Source organism: Maniola jurtina, chromosome 13 (genome assembly GCF_905333055.1).
Source record: "Maniola jurtina chromosome 13, ilManJurt1.1, whole genome shotgun sequence".
Classification (NCBI taxonomy): Eukaryota; Metazoa; Arthropoda; class Insecta; order Lepidoptera; family Nymphalidae; genus Maniola; species Maniola jurtina.
In genome coordinates this window covers 6,256,757-6,279,574 of record NC_060041.1, presented here as the reverse complement: position 1 = coordinate 6,279,574, position 22,818 = coordinate 6,256,757, and the positions used below count along the sequence as shown (strand labels likewise).

Genomic DNA, 22,818 nt, shown 5'->3' with positions numbered 1-22,818 from the left:
AAGTTAGTTAATTAAAAATTAAAACCATCAACCTTAGGGTAGCCACTCCGAGCATTATTAACATTAGCATGCGGTAACGCGACATTGAAAACCAAAACAGCCCTACGTCCAAGTTACCACTAAGAAAAATAATAGATCGTTGATCTAGCACTATTTAATAGAACTGCAAAATTTTAATATAATTATTCTATTACTTTAAGAACAACCGAAATAGCCAGATATTCAACTTCAAAGGAACCGAAAATCGACTCTTCAAATATGTCCAATCGTTCACACGCACCGGTGTTAACTAGTTAATTCCGGAATATTTAGACAAAAACTTATAACAGTTATGCCACATGTGGTATGCGCATTTGACACGCGCGATCTGGCGGGACTTGACGGATGGTAGCAAAAAAAGTTGTTTATGAACCCACTTAACATACCCGACATTGTTACTGAACTAATATTGATACACAACACTTGCTTATACAAATATTTATCTTTGGGAAGCCGCCTTTGGAGAACGCCACGCGGCACGCCTACAACTAACTTTACAAAGGTGATTTTAACAAGGTGTAAATTAAAAATTTATAACACCCCCGACGATCCAAAGTATTTGAGTTTTCCAAAACATCATTTTCAAATAAATAATTATGTATTTAGGCAACGTCCATCTTGACAGCTTGACATTTGTCTATTGACATAATATTATGAACCTAACGGTTATCTAACCTTCTTTTCTACAAGAAAACTAGAAAAGAGCTGATAACTCTTAAACGGCTGAACCAATTTTTTTAGATTATAGCTAAGAACACTCTCGATCAAGCCACCTTTCAAACAAACAAAACTAAATTAAAATCGGTTCATTCGTTTAGGCGCTACGATGCCACAGATAGATACACAGATACACAGATACACCGATACACAGACACACAGATACACACGTCAAACTTATAACACCCCTCTTTTTGGGTCGGGGGTTAAAAATAGACTTGCATTGTGCATAATTAATCAACTATAGGGTATTTGAAAGTGCTCTACGACTATCATAATAGCGTCATCGAGGCTTGCTGACGACATCAAACGAGTCATAAGGAACCGCTGGAAGTGGAAGTATGGAAGTCCGTACAAGAGAGTAGATAAGTACTAGGTATATCCAGCAGTAGACATCTATCAGTTGTTGCTAGCTACGTTTGTAGAAAGCTTTTAAAATGAGCTTTGTGCACAATCTGCTTTGATTCTAGTTTATACGAATAATCATGACGCCCTGAATCATCAGTACCATATCGCGATTCTTGGCTCGCAGGATTTCAAGAACATCTTAATAGATTGATGTATAGTAGTTCTTTGGACGATTCAAAAGCACTTTTAAAAGTTTATTTAAGAAAATCATTTCTATTTCTATTGCAATCTTGTCAATACCACCAATATTTCCTCAAAACAGGACTGCAATAATATTGATGAGTATGGAGTATAACCATAGCATAACACGCCTCATAATATTAGGTATATTCACTGTTCCGAGCCTCATATAGTTATCAAAGGGGCTTTAATTTTATTATAATACCAATCTTTTATTCAAGACCAAGATTAGATGTTTAAGTAACTTACTTAGAAACTATTGTAAGTAATAAGTTCGTGGAGTAGTCGTTTTTCGTTCGGAAATCGTCTACAACAAAAACTGAAACAAAGAGGAAGCAGGGCAAAAAGCGTGACGACGTCGGACGGTTCTTTTAACAGACATCTGTTGCTATGGTGTGGAGAATCGCGCGGATCCATGTGTTAAGTTAGATTAAAGTTCATAAAACTGATAATCACTGTGCTAAATTTGCACCCAGGAAAGGATTAGTCACAGAAAAAGTACGCAGCTCTAAACCTTTTTAGGGCAGCAAAAAAAATTTCAGTAGGTAAATCATCTGCGATACAGTCCCGAACATTTTGTTGTCTGTATATAGTTTACGCTTCGATAATAATTAGGTCATTTGTCATGTCAGCGCCAGCGTTCCCGAGCGGATGGACGCGCTATATTCAATTTGCGAACGATTCATATGCCCGTCATGATGGCATATCGTCAATTTTTAACTACTGAACAGTATTTTTCGTAATTTTGCCGACGAACACTATAATTTTCCAAAAAGCTCGTGTCAATTTTCTAATTTCAAAATTGTTCCATAAAACTTTTTACAAAAATTAAAGGAATTTAAAAAAACAAACAAAAAAAAATTTAAAAAAAACAAGTGTTTTGTGAGAAACAAAACTTGAGCAGTTTCTTCTACAGATGGCCTATCAAAAAAATAATTTCAACAAAAGTGTTTAAATTATTATTTTGATAGGCAATCTGTAGAAGAAACTGCTCAAGTTTTGTTTCTCACAAAACACTTGTTTGCTCTGCGAACATGTTATCAAAGGATAACATGTTCGCAGAGCAAACCAGATATTCAGAAAAATGCAGGTAATACCACCCAATGATACCTATTTCTAAGATAAAACAAAAGCATTCACATCTAGGTAGGTACTTATACCTAGCATTTTTTCTGTTTTTTTACTGCAAGATAGGCTTACGATTATTTAATAATTTATTAATTCTTCAAATATACAAAGGGAAACGGTAACAGCTGTGTTAGTAAAAACTGTGTATAATAAAAGCCATGATGAGATCTTCGTATGAAGAGCACTAATATTCTACCGTCTTTTGCTGTAATATTATGGAAGCAATGTAAATCAGTCCTAATAATTTTGATGATAATACTTACTTGTATTACTCTCATGGGTAACCCCGTTTCTTTCGCCAGCTGCTCCCGTATATGCCTCGTTGGTTTGGGTGTTTGCGAAAACGCTGACTTTAGGATCTCCAACTGTTTCGCCTTTATCGTCGTCCGAGGACCTCTCCGTTTCGAGCCACCGTTGCCGTCGTCAGGTGATTTGTTCTCCGCTTGCGAGTCCCGGGTCTCAGGGTCCCCGTCTAACGAACCCTGGTAGGGAAAGAAAAACAACTGAATGCGACCATGTGGTATAGCCCCATGCATGTGATATGGGATGGTCATTTTGAGATACTGTTTTATTGCTTGCTTAACCTTGCTTAGTTTTTTTTTAAACCTAATTAATGCGTTTCTTATACTTAACAACCGGTACAGTACCTAACCGTAATAAAAACTTTTTTTGGACCACTGGTAAAATCTTTGAGAGAGGAAAGTAATGTGAGTTGAGAAGAGTGCTTTAAATACCAAGTTCGTGTAAATGTGTAAATCCAAACATAAGTAGAGTACCTATACTCTTGTTCTTAGGCTGGCATGAAAATTCAAAATATCTTATTCAAAATTGGTAAACTTTATGGGCATACTTTTTTAAACCTACGAGTAGTCAATGGTCCAAACGCGCCCTGGTCTGAAAAGAAGTCCACAACAAAATCTACTGGGTAATGCTATTTAGTTACTCTAAATAGAATTATCCAGTTCACCATCACACAATAACACTTATAAGGTATCTTCTATCCACTATCAGAGCTATTAAAGCAATCTCATTCCCAAGCTTTCTTATTTTTAAAGGATAAAGGATTAAAGATGTGCATATGGACAATACCAACCTGGTCTTCTGAATCCTCGTGCGGTTTGGTATCCCCATTATGTGATAGCTCAGAATGTAATGCTGGATGCGGTGCATGCGCTGGACTACTTGAATTGTTTGCCGCTCTCGATTCTTCTTCTTCTTCGTCGTCTGTACCTGAGCCGAGAAGTGAATCAGCTGGAACAAAGGAATAAGGTAATTTTTACTAACTTCACAATCCATCCATACTATATAGCATACTTAATAATATTATAAGAATGTTTCTGACTATCTGCTAGTTTGGCGGGTGCGTTTTAACAATTTTGATTCGTATGAGATAGGCATAGTAGATGCATTCCGGGGAAGGACATAGGCTAGTTTTGGTCCCGGAAAAGCCAACTTCCCAAGGGATTTTCAAAAACTTAAATCCACGCCGACGAAGTCGCTGGCATCACCTACCTATTAAATAAAAAGCATCTTTTGTAGGTAATAGAGCCTTACGTTTTATTGGACGTACCTATCTTTTGGTATTTTGTCGCCGACAAACCTAAGTAAGTACCTACATTGACTTTTCTAAGTAGACGTACTATATAGGTATGTATTCTATTACATTTTCTCTCATTTATTTATTTTTCCCATTTTATCCTATTTTTAAACAACAAATAATAAAATAACAAAAACAACAGAAAAAATAACAGAAACACAGAAAAAATAACAGAAACAACAGAAAAAATAACAGAAACACAGAAAAAATAACAGAAACATAGAAAAAATAACAGAAACACAGAAAAAATAACAGAAACAACAAAAAATAAAATAACATCAACAACAAAATCAATAAATAACAGAAAAAAAAGAGAAATAAAATAACATAAACAACAAAAAACTAAAGTAACGGAAAAAAAAATAAGTATTAAGTAATTAATAATTATGTAATATTATTACATAATTATTAATTACTACTGTTGTACTGTACTGTAATAGGTACTATTACATAATTATTAATTACCTATATTATGTATGATACACAAACAATTTACCTCCGTTCCTCATTCAACTTAATCTCCTCCTTAGGCTCTTTAGGTCTCTACAACACTCTTAAATCTTTTGCTGTGAAAAGTTATTAACCTAGTTACCTACGTTTAAGGCCTCACAGACTCACAGAGCAGGGTATCCCTAGTAACTGTATGTGCTTCACCTCGCACTGTGTACTGCTCTATATGAAAGAGCCATGAGGAAAGCAAATTCATCACTTAGCAAAACTGAAAATCATTACTAAACTAGCTGATAAGGATTCCCAGTCGCATAAAAACGTTTACAATGGAGCCCGCGACTGCACTTTTTGCGATCGCTTGACACAAAACGATTCTCAGATCTCGGGGCTAACGCACGGACACAACGCTGTCTATAGGATTTAATTTAGGTATTATAGTGATAAAGAGATAAAAACACGATGCTACTTTGCTGGCAACATGACATGCAAGAAATGAATCGCTTCGAATCTTTGAATTTGAAAATTTTTCACAGCACATCTAGGTAGCTAATAGCTATATTCTATACCATACGACAGAAAAACATAGCAATAGGGTTGACTTAGGTACTTAACATCAAGTGGGACCACAGTCAACTGCAAATTACTTAGTCATTGGTAGTAAAAATATTCGAAAATATAAAACCTCTCACTCTGCGTCTATTCTTCATTGATGGCAATACCTAATAGTGGGTTAATAAATAATATCGGAAAACTCTCCTTCCACGTACGATTATTTAAAAATAATATGCAAATACAATAATAAACCATTTTTAGGTATTTTATAGATTTCGACAGGAAATATAAGTTTCTTTACCATATTATTTTCACAATTAGATATAGGTTTGATGAAGGAACTGTTAAGTTGAAACAAAGACCTATAATTTTGAAATTACTTATGTTAATAGATACCTACTAACAATTGTAATTTACCGCTTCTGTAGTTCCTTCAATATTAAGTACAACATTTGCATACAATATCCTGTAATAGTCCTGTGCGACCAAATTGACTTATCAAAAAGCAATCGCTCGACCCTTCGCCCGTTTAACTGAATAAAAATGTAATTTCGCCTCGCATCCCCCAGCGGGAGGAGAATTAGCCGCAAAAACGTTTAGTTTTGGTGGATGCGGACCGGAAAATGATTTTCTGTAGACAGAAGCTTATAAAAATACAGATATGTTCCTACTTGATAGCTTGTGATATAAGTAAAGTGGGTAAGTATTGTAGACAGTAGCTTATAGAAATATAATATGTGCTTACTTGCTAGCTTGTAATGTAGGTAAGTAAATCTGTGGGTAGGTAGGTATATTGTTACATGACGTGTTTTATGAACTGAGAATTATACCTAACTGAAAGTTTTTAAGCATAGGTATATCTACCTATTTATCTATACTAATATTATAAAGAGGAAACCTTTGTATTTTTGTATGTTTGTATTGAATAGGCTCAAAAATTACTAGACCGATTTCAAAATTTCTTTTACCATTACTTAGAGGGATTCTTCCGAATCCGTATAGGCTATATTTTATCCCGGAAAATAGAAAAAATAAATGTCCACCCGTGCGAAGCCGGGGCGGGTCGCTAGTAGTTATAATAAAACTGTAACTGAACGATTTCTGTACATTTAATATATTTTGAAAATTTTAATCTTAGAAAACATTATCGATATCGATCGGTTTTTATCATGCAAAATGTCGGAAAAATTACCCGAGTACGGAACCTTCGGTGCGCGAGTCTGACTCGCACTTGACCGGTTTTTCATTTTACCTACGGAACCGTAAAAAACGAAGAGGAAGCTTATCGTGAGCAGAGGAAATTCACAACATGTGGTCACATTAAACATTTAAGCGAATATAGATACTTAAGTTAAATAAGTATATCAAGTTGTTAACATAAACAGTAGTATACCTACCTACGCTCAGTAATGACGATCGACCCGGCATAGCCAGAGGCAGTGACCAAGAACATCTGTCGACGAAAGTTCCATTCCATCAAACTTTCCGGATAAAATATTGAATTGTAAAATACTGGGGTATTATTACTTGGAACAGTTCAATTGGAAAGTTTGTTGACTTTAAAATCTAATGTTTACATCTCCTTACCTAGGTACCTACCTACTTACCTACTGGATAATTGGCCGATCGATACGGCATTGGCATACCTACCTATTACCTACCTAACTTCTGACTCAGTGAACATAATATCTTCTTTAAAAATAATATGTAAATGGGTGGCTCAAAGAAGAAAATTAAAATAATTAAATTAAAATATAAATTTTTAATAAATAAAACATATTAAAAATTGTATTTGAAGGGGGCCTTCCTAGTCCTATCATTTACCAATACTTACCTAACCAAAAAAATAACATTAGAGACAAGCACTATGTACACTTAGGTGCCTATAAGCACCTACGTGGTACTGGTAAGGTAGGTACCTACCTACGTGCCGATAATGAGTTGGCTTAGAAAACTTAGCTTCTATTAATCTTATTATTTCCCTATTTTTAGTGGGCTTACTTTAGGGACTGACCCTTACTCAAATACTGCAACTCATTGTGAAGATGAGTAATGAGGGTTGAAACGCACTGACTATAGGTACCTAAGTACACTAAAGGTTAGAGATTGTTGGTACAAGAAAACCAATTATACAACCAATCCATAAAATCTTTCTCATTAATTTAACTCGGACTTTCTGCAACATTATGACTAGAATACACTCCCTGGCATCCTTAGGTAGGTATAAGTATGTCTATGTACGAAGCGTTTTTGCTCAACGTTTCTCATAGGTACGAAACCGCTAAGGTATGGAATGCTCTTCCGGCGTCCGTGTTTCCTGCCCCAAGTAGGTACTAAGATATACGAGTAACTTGAATACCTTCAAGGCAATAGTGAAGAGGCAAGCGCACTTCAACCTAGACCTCATCATTGCTCTGACGTCAAACGCCAGCTTATATCACAACAAAAAGAAAGACTAGTAGGTATTTCAGTAATGAATACCTAGATACGATGTAGTAGGAATAGAGCAACAGGACTTCATTAAAATTTATTAAAAATAAAAATGAACTCCCTACAGTAAGTACCTACATAAAAACACAGCAAAGTTTTTATGTATACTTATGCAAGAAAAATAAAAATAAAACTGTTTTAATATTGAAAAATAATTGTTTATTGTAAAATTTTATTCATCGGTACCTACCTACAACACTTCTCACATGTAAACAAACAATCAAACGATCAAAGACTATTTTCACATCGATATAATTCCAAAGCAAACCACTCAAGTTTTTCCTACCAACGAAGTGTTTGCTTAGCAGGGAGGGTGAGAGCCCTCTATGCCCGGACGTTTTACTTTCGAGTGTTTGCCCTCATTGAGTGCGATCTGGTCTGAAACAATTGTGGAGAGTAACTTCACACGGTTTGCTAGCACTGTAGAACAAGTGCATATTGTGTAGACTTTAGAATCTATATAGACTCTCTACTTAGGTAACAAGGCGATTAAATCTCAAGCGATTAAAAGAATCAAAAGAAAATTTTCTAATAGCTAGGTAGTCTACCTATTAGAAAACTATGCCAAACAAAATTATTTCAATAATGAACTTACTTACACTATTGAAATAATTTCGTGCTTATTTTCCTGATAGATACCTACTTAGAAACATCTGTAAACTGTAAGTAGGTAAGTAGGTATTTTTACTTAGCATTTAACCGATCTGCACCATCAGGAGCGCTGCTAAGAAGAGATCTACATTTTACTCTACCTACCTAAGTAGGCTAGTGCTTTGGCAAGAGGTCGGAACCTATTAGGTACCTACCTACCGTCCTACATAAAAAGTCCTATTTTATTTATTTATTTTTCATTCCGCACCAGAAAGTTGTAACGATAAAGAGAAAAAGAAAGAAAAAGTGGACAGTGAAACACTTACCTATTTCTTAAGAGATCTCTACCAGTGACTCCTGGCAGTGCGAGAGGTTGTAAAGGAAGTAGAATAGATACAACAAAGATATAAAGTAAGTAGATATTCATGAAAAAAGCTTGCAAGTATTCATGAAGAAAATCACATGATCTTGCGTAGGCCGTAGACAAAGAATTTTTTTCAAATAACAAAATTATTATCTACTGGTTAATTTTAGGAATCTCATGAGATACCTATCTACCTACCTTACCTACCTACCTACCTACCTACCTTTACCTATACCTATAGGTACCTACTTTTGACAGTCTGATTTAATTTTCAGAATTTTCAGCAACCGCCAAATACGTAAAACATGGATGCATACCCAATTCCGAAATCAATTTTAAACCGCCCCCAAATAAACGACTTCTTTTGTCCCATCCCTTCTCCCTAATCGAATTTTGGCGGTAAAACTGCCTTTTATTGTGTTCGAATTTCGAACGACGCGTTCTCCCTTTCATATTTAAACTGAATTTTGTGGCTTCTTTAATTTGAAATTAAAATAAATGGTTGGAAAGAACATAGTCACGTGGTTATCATTTATTATGTTCGTAGAGTTGTGAAGTGGTAGGTACCTACTAGGTAAGTACCTACTAAGTAGGTAGGTACTTACTGCCTACCTAACAGTAAAGGTGCGTACGCACTAGAACTAAACTGCAGCTGCACTGCACGAGACTGCACTACGCGGCACATCGAGTCAGAATATTACTTCTATCATTTTGTATGGAGCATATCGCACTAGAGCGGCGCTGCACAGCGCTTCAGCGCCCGTTGCCGCGCGTCGCGGCTGGCGAAAATAACACCCGTATTCACAAACGTTACTATGAACGCTCGAACGCACAGTGTAGGTTCCACCAATCCGATTACTGTATCACGTCAATTTACAATGTTCTGATTGGTGGAACCTACACTATGCGTTCGAGCGCACTGTGAGACCTCATAGTAATGATTGTGAATACGGCCGTAAGTATGGGCAGCGCGCCTGCCGCGGCGCGCAGTGCCGCTGCAGTTCAGTTCGAGTGCTTTGACACCTTTAGTTTACCGTTGTAGATTCTTATTAAACTATTTTTTTTTTAAATTTACCTACCTTCTCAAGAGATTTAGGTAATTTAATAGATATCTACCTATAACAGCAGGCACTACTTAGTAGGTAAAAGTTTATGTCACTTTGCAATTATTTGTGGTAGGTGTAAGTAAGTAGCGTAAACTGTTCAAGTCTCAAATGTGCAAAAAATTCTTGGATAAGCTTAGTTATTCCGTTTCTTAGGTCTACCGAAAAAGCGATTAGGTATACCTATTTAGGAATGTGGCTAAGGTAGCCAGTTCGTGTGAAAGCATAACATAGCTACTTACCTACCTACGTAGCTAATAATCTTAGAGCCGTATTCACAATCATTACTGTGAGGTCTCACAGTGAGCTCGAACGCATAGTGTAGGTTCCACCAACTAGGTCCTTGTACCTAAATTGACGTGATACAGTAATTAGATTGGTGGAACCTACACTATGCGTTCGAGCGCACTATGAGATCTCATAGTAACGTTTGTGAATACGGGTGTTATCTATAATGTTAATCAACAATTAGAACCGATTAACAATTCAATCAAAAAAGTCGAATAAATTTCCAAAAAAAAATACGTTACTCTATCTAAGGATCTATAACAACCTATTAGCGGGGTAAAGGCTATAAAAATCACAGATTATTTCGTATTACAGGCATATTAAAGTTTGTTATAGCGTGTTTATGGGGCTGGCCGTTAATTCGAGACCACCATCTTAAATGTAAAATAAGAAACCGCGAGATAAGAATCTTAGAACATAAAAGATATGGGAACCTTTGTGAAGCCGGCTACCGGCGTGTACTTATACGGAGTTATACGCCCATGTATAATACAGGGGGCACGCACACTGCTTCAGTGATGCGGCACACATGAAAGGGCGCTGTACGCAAACGTCGAAACCTGAATTGTGATTGGTGGATGCGGTGGCGACGGCCACGCCCTCTTTTATCGACGTTGCGCCAGGAACGTGCGTGCGGAACATCCGTATATGTAAAACAGCCTATAGATTCGAGCCGATTTTAAAATGTCATTTCCATTCGCCTCGTCTGCCGTCTGCGGGAAATCCGCGCCGATTTTTCAAAAGGTCTTTAAAGTTCCCCTCTGATTGTTACGCTTCGAAAATTTTGTTTGTTTGCTTTTTACTACGTGGTCTTTCAAATAGAGAGTTGTATGAACTTTACCTACCTATTCGTTGATAAGCCTTATACATTTTCATTCATCGAAACCAATCAATGTAGAGACCTACAAACAGGCTTTGCTTTAAGCTAAGTAAATAATAAGACACCTACTTACTTAAGTACTGAGAGTAGCCTACCTACATCTGGTAAAATTCATGATTCTTTTAGCTGCCTATTAAGGTAGGTATACCTACGTTTAAGTACCCAGCCATCAATAGTAAGTACTTACCTATCTAGGAACTAGGTAGGTATAATACCTAATTAGGTATGTACCTATGCACATAAATCCTAATTTTCCCTAAAACGTACCTACCTAAATGCCTATAAGTACTCAGCTAAAATCCAAACTGTACCTACTTATCTCAAGTCTCTTGACTTGCTGATGTTTTCTCAAATTCAGCGAGAGGGTCGAGGGTCAAACAAAGCTGGCGGCATCACAAAGGTAGTCGAGAACGTGACTTCCCCAGGTAGCAATGGGAGGGTAGATACAATTAAACAGCTTGGTAGCATGAGTTGAGTTTTTAGGAACTTTTGATTCGCGGCGCCTCCGCGGCGGACGTGGGTGCGATGACTGTGAACTTTCGAACGGATATTTTTTACTGTTATAATACTTTTTAAAGGCCGGGCCCACATTACACAGATATAAGATTGGCCGGACCAGACACTGAATGCGCGCGTACGCGTGTAAGAAGGTATTTTGTAATAGGTACAAGGAACTCTGTGGCTGAGATCTATTAAAAAACTGAATCACTGATAATAGTAGACAACCTTATAAGTAAGTAAGTATCGCTGGCATAGGTAAACAGTCTCATTTTAACTCAAACTCAAGTTTGAGTAAAGTCAAAGTAGGCAGGTACGCTCTAGGTATAGATCTCAGCAGCAACAACTAAACACAGCATGAATATGCCCTAAAAGGTGCATATAAATGAAATTTTTCCGTCGATTTTTACCTAGTCTGGTTAAACTAACCTACCCAGTGATTCGTTGTCGTCATCATTCGTTACAACCATTCCCGAGGTCGTAGAATTCGCTGCGGCGCGTATAAAAAAATAATTTAACACCGATTTTTCACAGCAATCTGATGGATAGCTTACTAATTTGTCTACCGTGTAAGGTGACTAGATCTCCGAAGTTTTCAGGATAGCCTTCTATTGTTATACTTCGTAACAAGACCAACAATACCCATAGATACCCATAATATAATTTTTAAAGTTTGTATTAGATTTTAAAGTTGTCAAAATTTTGTAGCCGCCATGAAAAAAAAGGATTATTTCTTGTTCGATGGCACGGAAACCAATTTTTTTATTGTTGTTTAATTTGGTGTCTAGGTATGTGTAAGAAAAAACCTTCTGACAATAGGATTATGATTTATCCAAAGTGAAATAAGTACTGGCATGGTAAGATACAAAGCAAAATCTGCAAAAACCATTAAAAAAAAGACTAATTTCTCCTAAATAATGGCAATTTTTTATATACAGAATTTTTATCAGATTTATTAATGGCTTGTGTAGTGTTCTGTGTTAGATATAGAAACCTACTTATTTTCTATGTATTTTTATCCTCTAAATAATAATTAAAATAATGGCAATAACTTACCTTGTAATTAATCTACCTAGAAAATTACTGGTTGTAAGTGAAATGTAGGTAATAACCAAAATTAAACTTTTCTTTGATGAAGTTTAAGAATGTCCCACCAAAAAAAAGTTTTTATCTGGTAATCCTACAGCTAACGCCATGGATGCGCCTGCGCACAGTATTGTATTAGATCAAACATGGCGTCTCTAATGACCGCGGGGACGCTGACATATTACTTTTACGGACGCTCTTCCCGTTATTTATGAGGTTTTCTTTGTTTATTTGTAAATTAAGAAGCTTTATAGTACCCAGGTCGCTAGTCTTGACCTGGTGGTGTACATCATTTTTGATGTTATTGAATATCGTAAACGAAACCCTTTGTATTTGGAGATGAACTTTTAATATGAAAATGATGACGAAATTGATAGTAGAGGGTACTTTCACTAAGTAACTAAGTACCTACCTAGGTAATTTGAATTAAACTTTATTAAGTACATTTTTTAGTATTTGTAAGTAGGTAAGTATGTGTTAGTTTTCTCGGTTTTCAGGGTCTGCTTGGAATTCTAAATTTAATTTCGACCATAAATATGTAGGATATAAAATACTTACAATGTTAGACGATTACCTATCTATATATTTCTTTCTATGGTTCGTATTATTTACTTACTTACGAACATCCATATCCATAGGAGGATAGGATAGATCGTGTATCCATAGGAAGATACCTTCCTCATACCGTCATCATTAGATACGAGTAGGTACCTTTCAACCCATCGCCACTCGCCAGCCTACGAGGCTCCGACCGAGCAAGGGTCTCTTATCAGAACGAGAAGGGTTCATGCCATATTCCAGCACACTGGCCGAGTGCGGATTGGCAGACTACACCACTTTTGAGAACATTATGGAGAACTCTCAGGAATGTAGGTTTCCTCACGATGTTTTCTTTTAGCATTAAAGCAAGTGATATTTAGGTACTTAATTTGCTTAAAACGCACATAGGTAACTCCGAAAGTTTGACGTGCATGCTCGGAATCGAACCCCCAAATAAGGATGAGGTCGCAAAAACACACGCACAACAGACGGAAACGTTTAAGTGCGGAAACCAGCCCAGAGAGAAGAAGAAGAAGGATGAGGTCAACGCCTTAAACACTAGATTATTACCGCTCATAAACAGGAAGGCATATCTACCTAACGATTTTTCAATCGTAAAATAACTTTTACCTGAGCAATAAAGAGGTTTTGAAAGTTTTGTAAGTATAGCAAATCTATTAAAACGTCAAAATTCCTCAGATAAAAGTGTAAGATAAGTCCTATAAGATTCTTATTGGAACTTGGCTTTGACACACGACCGTGTGTCTTGATAGAAGATACTTACCTACTAAAATCACAGGTATAAAATCGAAGTGTTATAGGTAGACACCTAAGTACCTACTCTGTTTCTAAGCTTTCACGTAATCTATGTAAGTAGGTAGATACATACATTGTAGGTATACAGCTGGGGAAAGAATTTATCCAGACAAGGTATCCATATTCCACAACCACAAGTCTTGTCAGTCATCCATCATGTCTCTCGCATGTACCTACTTCGGGACTCATTACTAAGCCGTCATGTGAAACTTTATGCTAAGAGAGCTAAACTTGATAAATGGTTTTAGTAAATAGCTCAAAATGATTGGCATTTGATTTTATGCGTTTTTAAAATGTTTATGCCGTCATCTCGTCCAGAGAGTTTACCTTAGTTAAGAGGGGTCTATTTATTCGTAGTGTGCTTCAAACAAAGTTTGGCTGTAGTTTGGCTCTCATTCTCTAAAAAGTCATTGCGTTTGATTGGCTAGTATTCATACTAGCCAATCAAACGCAATGACTTTTTAGGGTTGCGTACCTCAAAAGAAAATACGGAACCCTTATAGGATCACCTTGTTGTCTGTCTGCCCGTCTGTCATGTTTGGCAGGTAGATAGGTCATATAGCACGAGTAAAGGAAAAATCTGAAAATCGTGACTTTGTCGATACAATACAAAAAAAATGTGTTCATGAACAAATAATTAGTAAGTAGGTAAGTATTTTTCATTTTCAAAGTAAGATAACTATAGGTTTGGTACCTATCATTATGAAAGGGCTTTACCTGTAGGTACATTCTAAAAAAGGTTTCTATTTATTTTTATGCATAATAGTTTTTAATTTATCGTGCAAAATGTCGGAAAAAATATCCAAGTACAAAACCCTCGGTTCGGATAAAAGGTTCTTCTCTAGAGGATTGTGCTGTGAGAAAAATATTTGGGACTAGCTGATGCCCGCAGCTTCGCCCGCGTGGATTGGTCAGATCCCCTGCAGCATCAGGATTGAGGAGTTGGACTCCAAATTTTTTATGAAACAATGTCGCAAAGTTCCTCTATCGATTAAAAAAGAAATGACGCAAATCGGTTCAGAAATCTCGGAGATTTCGGTGTACATAGGTAGAAAAACACAACTCCCTTTTTGAAAGTCGGTTAAAAAAGTAGCCTATTTTACGCCCTGGTCAATCCTCTACTTGCCTGTGAAAGTCCCGTCAAAATCGGTTCAGCCGTTCCAAAGATTAGCCTTTTCAAACAGACAGACAGACAGGCAGACAGACAGACAGACAGACAGACAGACAGACAGACAGACAGACAGACAAAAATTTTAAAAACGTGTGATTCAGTTATGGTATCGTTCAAATAACCATATGAGCTTAATATGAGGTAGTTATTTCGAAATTACAGACAGACACTCCAATTTTATTTATTAGTATAGATAAGTAATCCAATACAAAAACGCTCTGTTGTAAGAGTGGATTGGTGCGAAATGGCACAAGTATGGACGGGAAATGTATCTTGCAAACATCATGCAAACCAAATATATACCGTACCTATCTACCTGCCTTATACTAGGTACAAAGTATACAAGTATCTACAGATATACTCACTTGTATTAACAATTGCTCCGTGACCACAAATCGTGACCGTAGAGATTGTTGGCGTGCGTGTGCGGTGGCTTTATTGTGCTTTATTTATTTTGTACGTCCTTTAGGTAGTTCTTTTGAAGTTTACAATACAGTACAGGGTCTAATTAATCGTAGTGCGCTTCAAACAAAGTTTGGCTGTAGTTTCGCTCACATTTGAATACTAGCTTATCAAACTCAATGACTTTTTAGGGTCTCGTACCTCAAAAGGAAAAACGAAACCCTTATAGGATCACTTTGTTGTCTGTCTATCCATCTGTCGTGTCTGTCAAGAAAACCTATAGGGTACTTCCCGATGACCTAGAATGATTAAATTTGGCAGGTAGGTAGGTCTCATAGCACAAGTACTTAAAGGAAGAACGCCGAAAATCGTGAATTTGTGGTAACATCACAAAAAAAATATTTAAATGTGTTCATGAATAAATAATTAGTATTTTCAATTTTCAAAGTAAGATAACTAGGTATACCAAGTGGAGTATCATATGAAAGGGCTTTACCTGTACATTCTAAAACAGATTTTCATTTATTTTTTATGCATAATATTTTTTGATTCATTGTTCAAAATGTCGGAAAAAATACCCGATTACGGAACTATTTATTTGTACAACATTCGCAGTTACGTAAGGAATTAAGTAGGCACCTACCTAACTGTGCAATCAAAAATAAGTAGGTATCTAGATACGTACAAATAACAATAATAACAGGAACATAACCGCAAATCGTGACCGCGGCGAGGGCATGTGCCCTGACCTTACCCATTTTTATAATTTTCCGATATTCTTTATGCAGATTCGACAGAATATGACAAGCCATCTACTTATTATACCTATATGAGTCATTTTCCGAATTGACTTGCATAATATATTATGGGAAGACACTGCCTCTTCAAAACACAGTTTTCACTAAATCAGGAGGCAGGGCCTCACACAAAAGCTTGTAAACACTATGTTTTGAAGAGCGAATAAAGATTTATTTATTTATTTGTAATCTTACAGGACAAAGCAGCCGCGCTATACCGTGCTTATATCGAAGACGTTAACTTCGTCGTCGAGATTCTTAATGATTAGGTAGGTGCCTATTCTCGATAGGAAGAGCATTCTATACAGTATGGCATATTATTGTAAATTGAAGCAACCGCCGAGTTTCTTGCTGGTTCTTATCGGTAGGAACGGCATCCGAACCCGTGGTGGATTTTTTTGACGATTCAAAAGCACTTGTAAAAGTTTAATTGAATAAAAACATTCTGAATTTGAATTTGAATTTTGAATTCTGAACTACTGATGCGAACATCAGTCAGTACAGTGGTGAGCGCTGTGGTAGTGTATGGTATAAGTGGGCGATCCCGGGTTCGAGGCCCAGCAAGGGCAATTTGGGAATTAATAGTTTTCAGCTACCACAGTGAACATTGAACAGGTAAGTATCAGGGTAACTTTTGGACGACAAATTTGATAGTTAAAAAAAAAGTTCTGCAAACTGTAAGTATAAGTACCTATATACCTATCAAATGTAAGGGCTTATTGACATACTAGCTGATGCCCGCAGCTTCGCCCGCGTGGATTTAGGGTCTGAAATCCCGTGGGAACTTTTGATTTCCCAGGACATAAGTAGCCTATCCGTAATAGCCTGTCCCCGGGATGCAACGTGTTTCTGTATCACGTAAAAACATTTAAACGGATGATCCTTAAAAAATCCCGAGGGATCACCAGGATTTAGGAATGCAATTCCTTACAGCATCAGGGTTGAGGAGTTGGGTCCTCGAGGTCAACGACAAAGTCTTTACATGGTACAGATACCTTCAATATCAATCAATTTATAACCGACAGTTTCTAAATCCCATCAGTATTGATGGTGAGGTCCCCTACAGCATCAGGATTGAGGAGTTGGAATCCAATTTTTTTATGAAACAATGTCACATAGTTCCTCTATCGATTAAAAAAAAAAATACGCAAATCGGTTCAGAAATCTCTGAGATTTCGGTGTACATAGGTAGAAAAACACAACTCCCTTTTTGAAAGTCGGTTAAAAAAGTAGCCTATTTTACGCCCTGGTCAATCCTCAACTTGTCTGTAAAAATCCCGTCAAAATCGATTCAGCCGTTCCGGAGATTAGCCTTTTCAAACAGACAGACAGACAGACAGACAGACAGACAGACAGACAGACAAAAATTTTAAAAACGTGTGATTTAGTGTTGGTATCGTTCAAATAACCATATGAGCTTAATATGAGGTAGTTATTTCGAAATCACAGACAGACACTCCAATTTTATTTATTAGTATAGATTGATTACTTGTAAGTTTTGCATTAGATACCTATAATACATATGTATATAGGTACCTTTAAGATGGGTAGGTATTGTATTCGGTATTATTATATAGGTACGTACCGACTTATATTTACCTAATTTGTGGTTCAACATCAACACAATAATAGTAAATAAGTACTAAGTAGCTATACTTACGTATAATTATTTCGTTATTACCACACAGCACATAGCTAACCAGTAATTTGCAGAAAAAGCCTTTACAGATGATTACGTAATCGATAATTGCATGTATTAAGAAATCGCACATCAAGATTCAAGACAATTCATGCAGATGAGCGCAAAAAGTGTAAATGGACATAATCGCAGAATAAATAAAACGGTGTCGAACAGGTCGATAAATACATGCTTGACCCTAATGACGATTGACGAGGATCATTCATCTAGTCTTGTCATCATGTGCGTTGACACGTGCTCATGAAGAAAATACCGGCCAAGTGCGAGTCGGACTCTCACACGAAGGGTTCCGCACCATCGTACAAGTAATCTCAAACCATTATAGGAATTAGGTATTTGCAAGGTGACCGATAGCGCTATTTTGTAGTGAACTAATTATTTCGCGAACACAAATTTTTTTTCATGAAACCACAAAGTCCCGGCTTCCGGATTATTCCTTTACTTTTGCTATAAGACATTGCAATTTGCTACCTGCCAAATTTCATGATTCTAGGTCAACGGGAAGACCCATACCCAATAAGTAGGTTTTGATTCCCGGTTCTTGACAAAACCGACAGACAGGTAGACAGACAATGAAGTGATTCTATAATGATCAATTTTTTCTTTTGAGGTACCTACGGAACCCTATAAAGCTAATCAGTCCAAACTTGATTGTCCTACTGCACCTAAGTACTTAGTACTTAGACTTACCTCATACGGTCTACCTATAAGGCATCAGTTCCAGCGTCCTCCGCCAATTAAGCTATCGTCAACTTTGTCCTCCTATACTAACTGCTTAGTGTGAGATTGCCATGATATTGTTATGACATGAAATTCAAATATTTTTCAAATTTATAATAAAAATATTTCCTTGGTTTAGGTATTGTGTTATACGAAGCTATTCAAATTTCGAAGCCATATATTATACCTAGGTAAGTATTTAATGTTTATGCATACAATAAAGCTTCTTTCGTAACTACTTCCTACTTACTTTTATAAAATAAATCAGGAGATGAAGAAGTCGTCAAGTATACGGTCGACAGTAATGACGAGTGGGCATACGAAATCGTACAATGAGACGAGACGAGGCACGCGTGTAGTGAAGGTACGCGCGGGGCGTGCCGAATCAGCAATGTGCGGTGCCATGGCCACCGAACTATACAGACGTTTTTTACCCGACTACGGCAAAGTCAAAAGGAAGGGTTATAATTTTAGCCTATGTATGTATGTTTGTATCCAGATTCCGTGTGTTCCACCGTAACACCTAAACTTCTGAGCCGATTTTGACGAATGAAGTGTCAATTGACTCGTTGCAAAGGTCCAGGCGACGTATATTTTATACGAAAAAATTGACCAAACGGATGTCAATAAAAAGTGGGGGTCTCCAAAAATTTTTTTTGCTATTGTATTGAGGAGGATGTCAAATGAAAGAGGAAAAAAAATCTGAGTTTATGAGTATAAATGTACTTCAACATTAAAAACGACAAAACGAAGCGACAGAAAAATGATTTTACTATACCTACCTAATATTTCAGCGTTTATGAAGACGATCGTAGTCGGGTTTTAGTTTTCAACTTTTATACTTGCGAGTAGGTCTGGTATTGTCACACTAGCGACGTTAGTAATAAGCAAGCTGATTCGCAGCTCCACGCGAGCGACAACATAGCGACACTTGACTTGAAATTCCAAAAAAACGTACGTAGTTAGTAGATACTTTTTTTTTAATTCCTACAACTACAATTACCTAATGAATGTAGTAGGTATAGTAATTTGTAAATTAAATCCATTACCATTCCTTCAGTATTTACATGTATGGGTAATAATCCGAGCACTATTAACATTAGCATGTCGGTGACCGACCTTAGTTTTTTCTCATCCCGAAATCGCCCAACACGCCTAAAGAAGTTTTCACTTCAAAAATGTAAGGAAAAACAAAAAGTTTTCTTGCCGTGGCCAACTAATAATACAAGGCCAAGAAAAAAGAAGCAAACAGAAAGTAGCCGGATGCATAGAAGATTAATGTGATGTAGATACTTTACCTACAAGAGCATATAAATTAGGTAGCATCAACCGCACAGTAGAAACTTCCAACACAAAGCCTGAATGCGATATAATTAAAAGGGCCGAGCCAAACACGATCAATCTCAACTCCATCTCCCCACTTAAAGTCAAAATAATAGATGGCCAAGTCTAATGTCACTTTTTTCTTCAGCCCGGCGTACAACATACAAGGCGGAATTGACAGGTCATCAGCGAAGGCGCAGGCGCACGGTGACGATGCTCTTTCTTTCACCCGAACGAACGTTACAAGAAAAGCAACATCACTCTTCAACCACTCTACAGGATTGTAATCCTTATTCAGTAGCCACAAGAACCGCAATTTCCATGAAATCAACACGACAAAAAGCTTTTTATATTTCAGTTCGAGTGCCTCCTGTTCCGTTCTTTTTTCAAAGATTATCTTCGGCGGCCGAGGCGTGAAGGCCGAGTGCCACACAACATGGCGTCGACAGGTTTCTTCCCGCTTTTTTACCTCTTTGTTTCTCCATTATTGTCTATCGATGTTTGCCGCTTCGATTTTTGAATAACTTTTCTTTTTTTTCGCATTATTAATATCACCGCCTCAGGATCTGTTTCTGTTATTTAAGTACATACGGTCCAATATTTTAGAGGCGCTGTGAGAAACAGTGATAAAGCAGTTTGAACAAGTTTAATGGTAATTTTCGTTCGGAGAACATAAATAAACATCATCAAAAGGATATTTAAAAATTCATGGCCCCGAATCGCGAGGCTTTAGTTTTTCGCGGAATTTAATGATTTAGTGGTGGCCGTAAAATTTTGGAAACAATAAAGTGAAGGAGGTCCGTTGATACGGTAGCTAGAGATCGTATGGCCAATTTTTAAGGATATTTTTATCACAATTTAACTCGACCGTGTAATTCATACCTTCCATAAATATTTTCCTTCTTAAAGTTAAGAATGATATTTTAGTTTCCGCTCTACAAAGAAAATAGTTTATTAAAGATCGGACATGTGCGAGTTGAACTCACGGGGAGAGGGTTCCGTACAACGATCATAATTATGTAAGTCTGTAAGCACACTATTGAGAGATTTAAGTACCGTGTTATTTTAAGACCATAGACTACGCATAGGTTACCTGTACCTAATCTATCCCAAGTAAAGAACTATTTTTATGTATTCTTTAATGATTTCATTGTATTGGCGTCACTCAGAAAAGCAGGTATTATTTAAATATTTTTATCGAATTATTGGAATGTCCTCTCCAAAACCGACACAAAAAAACACAAGTTTAATGTGTAAGGTTATCCGAGAGTTATAATCTAAACAAACTAATGCCAAAATAAGTAATTTAATTAGAGCGTGATTGCTATCACAACATCTAATTATCCAGTTCACAATCCAAATACCGAAAATATGCGATATCGCTCCGAATCTCAGAAGGAGACTAAACTAAAACCTTCGAAACACCCGTATTTATGCAAGTTCAATCTTGTTGGCCTCCTAGCAACAGATTGTATGACATCGAATTAGCCAAATATCGATTTTATCAAACTACCTGCATTAGGTAAATTAATAATTTTATATTATTTTTGACAACTCAAATCAATTTTTAAAAATAACCTTACAGTTCGGCCGTCCTGAATTTAACACGTCCTCGTGTTTCTAATCAATCTTGTCATGTCAGTCGCGGGCTTCCTTGCCCTAAGTCAAATCCAAATCATGGGCTATCCTGCCCTCCGTCAAATCATTAAAACCTACCCTTGAACTGCCGAACTCTCAGTTTTAATATCAAGTCAACAATAAATCCAAACGACTAACTTCTCATTCGATGTATACAAAATCTGAACCACTCATTGCAAATTACTTTCCAATTCACAAAAGACTAAATTATTAAAAAAAACTAAAAATTTTAATCACCAAATCAAACCCAATAAAAATTTTAATCAAATGTGGGTTGTTTACAAAAAGATACCAAAGCGAAATTAAGACAACGTGAGACACATCCCACTTCTGAATTATTGGCGTCACTCAGAAAAGCAGGTATTATTTAAATATTTTTATCGAATTATTGGAATGTCCTCTCCAAAACCGACACAAAAAAACACAAGTTTAATGTGTAAGGTTATCCGAGAGTTATAATCTAAACAAACTAATGCCAAAATAAGTAATTTAATTAGAGCGTGATTGCTATCACAACATCTAATTATCCAGTTCACAATCCAAATACCGAAAATATGCGATATCGCTCCGAATCTCAGAAGGAGACTAAACTAAAACCTTCGAAACACCCGTATTTATGCAAGTTCAATCTTGTTGGCCTCCTAGCAACAGATTGTATGACATCGAATTAGCCAAATATCGATTTTATCAAACTACCTGCATTAGGTAAATTAATAATTTTATATTATTTTTGACAACTCAAATCAATTTTTAAAAATAACCTTACAGTTGATAAAAGAGAGGAGGGGAAAGGAGGACGGTCAATTTTTAGCAATTTCCTAAAAACCTTTAACTATTTATTTGAATAAAAATTTATAAATTTGCCCCCAAAAATGACTCAATATTGAAAATTCATTTATTTATATTACACGTCCGTCGTCCATGTTTGGATCAAAAAAATTCCTATGTGAACCCAACTTAATCAGTCCAGGAGAGTAGGAGAAAATTGGCTGTTACAGACGGACAAACAGACAGACACACGAGGGTTCCTAGTTCCGTATTTTCATTCGAAATGTACGGAACCCTAATAAAAAGCCTCGATTGACAAACAGTCGTCTTTGAGATGTAAGAATTTAAAATTTTAATTACTTCATTAGAATTTTCTTTCCTCCTGGGCTAAGGTTACAGAATGTCGTAAAATTATTGCGAAACTAAGAATTTTCACATTCTTTTCTCATTCCATATAACATTTAACTTTACTAAGTTAGAAAATTAGGTCCATATTAGATTGATTACTTCCACCATATACGATTTTTGCCTTCTATGGAAACCAATTAACTCTTTTCTTGCTTGGAGTAAGAT

At 36.5% G+C, this 22,818-nt stretch overlaps 1 protein-coding gene and 1 long non-coding RNA gene across 4 annotated transcripts in view; one reads left to right on the top strand and one right to left on the bottom strand.

Annotated features, from left to right (window-relative positions):
- The window catches only part of LOC123871379 (LIM/homeobox protein Lhx1), a 98,666-nt gene that overhangs the window by 40,319 nt on the left and 35,529 nt on the right, over positions 1–22,818 (bottom strand). For all 3 annotated transcript variants that reach the window (XM_045915162.1, XM_045915163.1, XM_045915164.1), the window contains exons 4-5: positions 3,566–3,723; positions 2,736–2,954 (exon numbers count right to left, since the gene is read on the bottom strand). In XM_045915162.1, coding sequence (XP_045771118.1) covers positions 2,736–2,954; positions 3,566–3,723 — 377 coding nt within the window. The remainder of the gene's footprint in view (positions 1–2,735; positions 2,955–3,565; positions 3,724–22,818) is intronic.
- On the top strand, positions 7,347–20,896 carry LOC123871402. Its single transcript, XR_006797264.1, has 3 exons — positions 7,347–7,401; positions 11,011–11,014; positions 20,886–20,896. It is a non-coding gene; the product is annotated as an uncharacterized LOC123871402 (long non-coding RNA).